General features: G+C 32.0%; 1 protein-coding gene across 2 annotated transcripts; it reads right to left on the bottom strand.

Moving 5' to 3' along the window:
* Positions 1-1544: 1544 nt before the first annotated feature.
* On the bottom strand, positions 1545-7480 carry LOC141668188 (uncharacterized). Of its 2 annotated transcripts, none has more exons than XM_074474923.1 (8): positions 7342-7480; positions 5641-6267; positions 5404-5481; positions 4510-4744; positions 3802-3901; positions 2844-2988; positions 2240-2590; positions 1545-2047 (listed from the first exon to the last, which is right to left on the bottom strand). In XM_074474923.1, exons 2-8 carry the CDS (start codon positions 6256-6258, stop codon positions 1844-1846), a joined length of 1731 nt encoding a protein of 576 aa, XP_074331024.1. In that variant the 5' UTR covers positions 6259-6267; positions 7342-7480; the 3' UTR covers positions 1545-1843. The 2 variants fall into 2 exon arrangements, with proteins under 2 accessions (XP_074331024.1, XP_074331025.1); XM_074474924.1 differs by lacking the exon at positions 7342-7480 and adding an exon at positions 7168-7283 and having other exon boundaries at positions 5641-7133.
* Between the last annotated feature and the right edge of the window lie 399 nt (positions 7481-7879).

The following is a 7879-nucleotide window of genomic DNA, read 5'->3' as shown; positions in this document are numbered from 1 at the left end:
TCAAGTTAAAAATCTAACTTAAACAATTTTATTTATTAAAAATTCATTGAAATTATTGAAAAAGTTTAAATTTGTTCTATATTAGAATCACAGTAAAATCACACTTTTTAAAAATTATTGCACTGTAAAATCAAATTTAAAATCAAGTAATTTTATCAAATTTTAATTGTTAAAATTTTTATTATATTCAAATATAAATATTATTCTAGATTAGTATCAAATTCTATATTTTTTTAAAATAAAATTTTACAATTTAATGGTTCTCCACCAATTAAAGACCTAATTATATATATACACACGTATATGTTAGTGATGTATTTGAAATAACACGTCTTTTATAAAAAATAGTATAATTATCTTTGATATATAGTTTTATTGATATTTATAGTTGTGTTCAGATAATAATTATGTTTTAGTTAATAGATAAATTTTAACGTTGATTGTTAGTACGAATTATTCCAAGTTTGATTTTATTCTAAACATATTATTTTATTTTAGTGTATGATCCATTATATCAACTAAATTTAAATAATTATTTTCAGTTTCGATTTAATTTGTTTAACTTCAAATATATGTTATAAATTTTTTTTGCAGGGAAAACAAATATATCATTTTATTTTAGTTAATATTTTTTTTATTTTAATTTTGTTTTATTTAGAAATAATTGTATTAATCTTTTTAGCCCTCATATAATATATTTTTTTATTCTAACACTATTCCACAACCAGCAATTATATAAGCCCTTGCAATCATGTCGAAGTTGTTATATTTAATTAGTTTTGAATTTTATTTTAGTCTAATTTGAATATGATTTTGCTTTACCCCACCTAAGTAGTATATTATGTTAGTCCACATTGAATATTATTTTATTTTAATATAATGCAACAAATCTAATCGGCTATGTTTAATTTTTTATCTTTTATTTTAGTCACAATCAATGGTATGATATTTTAAGCCCGGCGAATAGTATATATTATTTTATTTTATAACATGCCAAGTTATTTTTTAATTTGATTAATGTTTTAGTCGGTTCAATAAAATAATATTTTTGGCCTCGGTAAATAGTATGTATATATTTTGTTTAGGTCAGTTCCGTTATAAAGAATATTGGCATCAAATCGATCATATGTTTATAATAATATGATGAACATATGTTGGACCGATGCATTTTACTGTCTCGTCTATTTTAATATAGTATAAATAGATTGGAATCATAAAAGAAGTTGATTTTAGTATCAATTATAATTAAAATAATTAAGCAAAGATAATTAAATAGCGTATTTTACTTAAAATTAATTGAAAAATATACTAAATAAGTAAGGGTAATTAAAATAATTGTAATCAGCCACTGAATGTCAGGCTGATGCAGGAGGCTGGGGTTGGTAAGGAGGTAGACATTGGCCGCCATGGTACATGGGAGGCTTCATATTGGTGAAATTGCAGAAGTTATTAGATAAATGGTCGGAGTGATGCATGTTGTTCGGTCTTGAAGATATCAACTAGCAACTCGAGATTATTTAGAATACAATCAAATGCACAAGACAAGAGCTTGAAAAACATAGCTATATGAAGCACAAGGTAACTTGCTACAAAGTAGATAGCAGTCCGAAGAATTACAGAAACACCAGCAGCTTCCTGTCATTACTAGTCTACTATTTAGTGAGATTACTTGCTAAGGGTAAATGTTTAAAGTAGTGTACAAAAATATATTATTAGGTACACAACTTTAGCTACACGTTAATTTGGTTGTCCTGGTCTACTGACTACTTGTTTTCTGAGGTGACATACTGCTGCAAAGCGGTGACATACTTCTGCAAAGCGCCCGGATATGTGAAAATGTCACCTACTTCATGAATGATGCAAAAGCTGCATCAATAGAACTTCCAAGCCGACTAGAACCCTGATGTCCAATTATAGAATGAGGCCCGCTCCATACGGACTTGCGCTTTTCTGCAAAAAGAGTTCCACATAGCTCCAACACCATGGGATTTTCAAATCGGCGTAAGTTCTCATAGATTTTAGCTTTCTGGGCCTCATCCAGCATTTCCTGCAGCAGAACCAGACAGTTTTTATTTTAATCACTTGCAGCTTTAACCCTCTGATAGACAATTTAAATGTGCACTACTTATGGCAATCGACAATAATAGCTAGCATGATCACAACATTACCCTCTGTCGTGTTGTACTGTACACAGCATAAAATTAATTAGTTGATGGTGGACCAAAAAGGAATAAATTACCTTAGGCTCATGATGTTCAACTTCTACATTTTCAACATCACAGTGCATTAATGATTCTTCTTTTTGAGAGTCCTTCTGGACATCACCGCTCACCTCCATCTGTGTCGGAAACTGCATAATTCTTTCCTCTCCCAATCCATCACCATTTACTTCTGTCTGGGATGTAACATCTTTGTCTTCCTTTTCCTCCTCTCCTGAGGAAGAGCTAGATAGCTCCTCAATATTTTCCACATGTTCCATCTTAACCTCCTTCCCTCTAACTTCCATGTTGGCATCTCCATCTTGATCATGTGAATTTTCTACACTTGATGAAGTATCTTCACCACGGGGACTTTCAACGGCTGACGCATCCTGGAACGAAGACGCAAAAAAGAAAGAATTGCTTGGTGAAGCACTATACTTTTATAACCTATAAAGAACCTACATTTAGCATGTAAAAGACATGACAACTACCAATATTTATAATTAACCAAACTTTATTGACTTACTAATAACTTTTCAACATCCTATTCTTTCCCATGATCATACAGTGCCGGCATCGATCTATTAAATTAAAGGTTCAGGAAAAAATGTTGTGTGTAGGCCTTTTCAAAATTCTATGTACCTCTGCTCGGGATTTTTGTTGTAGTGAAAGGCCACCACTACTCTCAATATGATCATCATCTGGTTGAGCATTCGCTTCACGCTCCTGCCTTCGCCTCATCATGATACATATAGCACACATACAATCTTCCTTGTGCTTTTTAACTCTGTCAAGTTTGAATTTAGAAAACATCACTTTAAGAAGTCAATAGCAGTGCCCTAATTTTACATCAATGTCAGTAATCTACTCTTATTAAAATCCTTAGATGTCAATTTGTAATATATGGTACCTTCCAATGGACTAACATGTGGAACAGCCAAAGCATGTAACTAAAAACCTTGAACATCTTAAAATTCATTTTTCCAATGAATTTTATAAACAAAAATATGATAATAAAAAATTGACAGGAAAATAAAATATTAACAAGAGTACCAAAAAAAAAGTAAAAATACAGAATAAGAATTGTTGTGGTGTTCTTTTGCATATCACCAAAACCTGGAGGTGTAACAATCTCAAAGACTAAAGTACTGTGGCACTTTACGACTTTAAATAGTCCATGCCAAATATTATATACTACCTCATAAACTTTTATTCAATCAGAGGCAAGAACTTTCATCTGATTAGGGGCATTCTTGCACTTATGGAAGCAATTATACATAATCTGATTTAGCAAAAAAAAAAAAATTATACATAATCTGATTGCATTTGATCATGACAATTATAGATAAAATATTAAGGTAAAGACAAGTTGACACATGTCACTGTCAAAAGAGAGACTTTAAAAGAAACAGAAATTTCTCATGTTTCATTTAAATAAATGAATATATATGTATGTGTGTATGTATATATATATATATTCTTCTGCACCATACTCGAGCAATCTGAGAACCACACTTTCCCTGGACTTCTACACCTTACTCTTATGCGCACCAATTAAAAATAAAACAAAGTTAAGCATGTGCTATACGCAGAAACATACTTATGACGTTTCGTGTTCTTGTGTTTCAAGTCGCCGCTCTTGACAGAAAATTTCCCATGACCAGAAGCTGCCACATCTTTTATATAAATGCTTTCAGTATCTGCAATAGAGGGAATAAGTAGTTCGCTTATATGACATAGGATATCATCGTATATGCAAACAAAGAAACAAGAGCAAATCTTGCTTGGTTTTTTGTGGTTATTGTTTAAATTGTAACAAGTGGTCTAGTTAATAATGATATAGAAAACCTGCCAAAAGAATTGTTTCTCTTCCTAGACTAGGAGTACGAGGAGTCGAGGACAGTGCACTAGAATACATATGAAATTTAGCAAAAATGATACTTGCAAGAATTTAAACAAAAAATAATTTCTAAACAATTTTCTTTGTTTACACAGCATACTTTTAACAGAAATCAATGTACCGTAGACAATGTTCTTGAGTCATTATCCATATATTAGTAGCAACATGATATAGCTCTTTTAAAAAATATCATAGGAAACGAACCAGTTGGTGGCAGTATTGCTGGTACCCCTCAAGGACTAGTTTACTAACAGTTCATTGGAGGCATAGTGTGTGGTTAGCATTTAAATTTCCTTAACTGACCATTTCCAAAAATACAATAAAATAAGTGCTATCAAGCAAATGAACAATCATTTCTAAAAACTATAGCCATTATAAAAAAAGAAAGCATATGCATAATCAGATTACCCTGCTGTGGCTCACTGTACAGCCCAGCTGCTGTCCAGTTCTTTGTGAAGTTCTTCTTAACCCTTTTCATAAGATCTACAACATAATCACCTTTATTGTTGTACTTGAAGCAGTTATTCCATATTAATTCCACATCCTTGTACACGTCTTTTGAATTTAAGTACTTGACACCATTCTCAAGATTGCTACATATTGTACCGAAATCCATTGGTGTATCAATGACTTCAAAGTAGTCCTGAAACTCACAAAACAATAAGAAAAGAGTATAAATCAACTTGCATATAGATACATATAACGTATCAGAAATATGGATACTGAACACCTCAACAAACTATGAGAATGTTTCCAAGGAACTGCTATTAATCTACCATTCTGATATTAGTAACAGCAAACCACACAAAGTATCTACTATAAATTCAATATATCCATCCGTAGTCCGTACATATCATTTATCTTGGAACAATTTAATACTCCCTCCGTCCCCTCATTTCTTTACGTTTCTTTTCAACTACCCGGCACACATTTTAAGGCTTCTATATAATATAGTTTCATAACTTTTTTTCAAAATTTTCTTTTTCTGAATTAAACTTTAAACATTTAATTTTTATTCAGAAAAAGAAAATATCAAAAATAAGTTATGAAACTATAGTATATAGAAGCCTTAAAATGCATCTCGAGCAGTGAAAAAGAAATGTAAAGAAATGAGGGGGACGGAGGTAGCATAATATTCCAACCAAACAATTTCCTTGATGATGCTATTTTAAACATCATCCATTATATAAATGCATATACCTTAGTTTATCGGGCGTAGCACTAAAACATTATTAGTTAAAGAATTAGCAGAAATATCCTTGTGCAGCGAAAAACAAGATTTGTGCGGAGACTCAAACTTACAGGTATTCCTAATGCAATTGGATTTACTGGAGCATTAAAAGCTTCAGCTGCATCCATTTTCATCACTTTCTTGATTACCTGTGTAGCAAAAAAAACTAATGAATGGAGTAGGTACATTAAAAAATATGCATGGTAAGACATTTCACACATTTATCATAAGGAATCCGCTAAAATGCAATCTTTTTTCCTAAAAAGAGAATCAGAAACTAAAAGATGCAAGACATGTTTTCAAGGTACCTCTAGAGCAGTATCTAGCTCCTGCTTGCTATACAGGGAATCCTGACGAGAAGCTGGCTCTTTCCATTGTGGAATCTCCCCCTGTAGCAGTCCAGTTTTGTTACAAGGAGTTAAATATGAAGAACTAAAGCCCCTGGATGATTTAATTTTAATGCTTCCGGCCTTCTTAGACGTTATTACTGATAGACCAGGATTACTTTCAGGTAATGAGTTAGGGCTGTCTTCCATTCTCTCAACAGCTAACGCTTGTTTTTCCAAACCCACTTTATGGCTGCTCTTATCAGTATTGCTTTGTGTAGGTGCTTCTAATGAAGTATGAGGGGAGTCGAATCCTTTTGAAGGCTTGATCTTGACTTTGACACGTGTGTAAACTAATGTTCCAGATTTCTTGTCATCAACCCCACCAGATTTGACAGTCGCAAGCTTTTCAGGCTGATCAGTTCCCGTTGAAGATCCTGTCCCAGCCTCCACGCCCGAGTCAACATCATTCTTATCAAAATCATCTGTTCCAGAATTATCTTCTGTACTTACATTAGATACATGGGGAACTTCTTTGCCTGGAACCATCACCAAAGGCTTTTTAGGTCTGCCTTTCTTATTTCCACGTTTACGCTTCATTTTTTAATACTACACATATAAAGAACTATTATTTATTGTGGTAAGAATGTGAATCCAATATATACAAATATCTCTTAACTTATGACTAGCCACCACTAAACAGGAGTATCAACTACCAATCCCCAGTACACAAGCAAAGAGAAACAGTGAGCACGTATCAAACTGAATTACTAATAAGCACAAGGTGACATCTGACTTCGTATTGTTAGAAGACAAGTGTATCTAATCAACATTCATATATCTCCACACCTCCTCTACCAACATTCGTGAAAAAACAAATAGACCAAAAGAAAGAACAACAACCAACAAAGTAACTAATTACATATCGAACAATGAACTTTCCATTTAAACATTAAATAACAAATATAAATTATTTCCGTATAAAAAGCATAATAAATAAACCACAAAGATGTACTGCGGTCCGAGACTGCAAATTAACATCAACTATACGCTAAGAAATTACTTTCATAATTGCAGTAGTTCAAATTTTACTCGACAAGAACTGTTGGCAAGTACTCTCGAAAAAGTGAACAATTCAACTAACAGCAGAAACATTTTTATTTCTTTCACATCCACCTATGAGTTCATGTAAATAACAGACTCGACAGCTAAACAACTTAATCGTAAAAATATCCACATTCTTCACCATAAAATTCCGATATCTCTACCTAAACAACTACAACAATAATCTCAATCCAACAAACCGATACATACGTCTCCCGATTCATTTACAGAATCAAATACACAGCTCCTCACACATCACCAACACACAATCAACATCTAATTCCTCGTATTAATGTTTCTTCTTTACGAATAACTCTTTTTCGACACTTTTCGACACTCGAATACACATTAAATCCCCTAATCATACACAACTCAATTCCAATTCAATCAACACAAGCACATAACTACAATTCCAATTCAATCAACACAAGCACATAACTACATTCATCAATACTACAAACAGACACAGTAAACCCTAGAAAATTAGGAACAAATATATAAATATGTTTAAGGCATAAATTGGGGGGAAATCAAGAGAATTAAAATTCAAAGATAGATAAATAACTAAACATAAATTACCTGGTGTGTGTTGTGTGTGTTTTTTTGTTTCGGATGCGGGACGTTGTTGATTCCGGGTTCGGATCCTCCTTCTGGACAGCCTCACTCGTAATATTAATCCAACTATATAGACTCAGGCTCGAGGAGATTTCTCGTTAAATTAAAATATTTTGTGGTAAGAAAAGTATTAGGATTTTAGTTATTAAATAGTTTAAATATGAAATTTTGTGTGTAAAGAATTTTTTTTTCATAATTAATGATAACGTTATTGAATTGTATTGGAATACAATATCGGAAATAAGGAGTTTTCTTAGTTTAAGAAAGTTATCATCTAATCAGCGGACATGCATATATGACCGTAAACATTTACACAACAAAATTTTAAGTTAAAGAAAAAACACCTAAAAAAAGACCTAGAAAATCTTTTGTTTCCCACATAATTGCCGGTTTCATACCTGAAAAATTCAATAATCAAAAATTGATACCAAATAAAGCCATAATAATTAGAATTTAACTATTTAGTACATAAATAATATATACTCAAAAAATTATTAAATAA

Source organism: Apium graveolens, chromosome 6 (assembly GCF_009905375.1).
Source record: "Apium graveolens cultivar Ventura chromosome 6, ASM990537v1, whole genome shotgun sequence".
Classification (NCBI taxonomy): Eukaryota; Viridiplantae; Streptophyta; class Magnoliopsida; order Apiales; family Apiaceae; genus Apium; species Apium graveolens.
Note: the sequence above shows the minus strand (reverse complement) of the source record. Positions and strands in the feature narration are given on the sequence as shown.

Excerpts from the sequence above, each read along its gene's own strand:
- LOC141668188 (XM_074474923.1), bottom strand. The coding sequence starts at position 6,258 with ATGAAGCGTAAACGTGGAAATAAGAAAGGCAGACCTAAAAAGCCTTTG. Across the intron at positions 4,745-5,403 it reads CAATTGCATTAGGAATACCT|GACTACTTTGAAGTCATTGA; the intron begins GTAAGTTTGAGT and ends TGTGAGTTTCAG. Across the intron at positions 2,048-2,239 it reads TTGAACATCATGAGCCTAAG|GAAATGCTGGATGAGGCCCA; the intron begins GTAATTTATTCC and ends GTTCTGCTGCAG.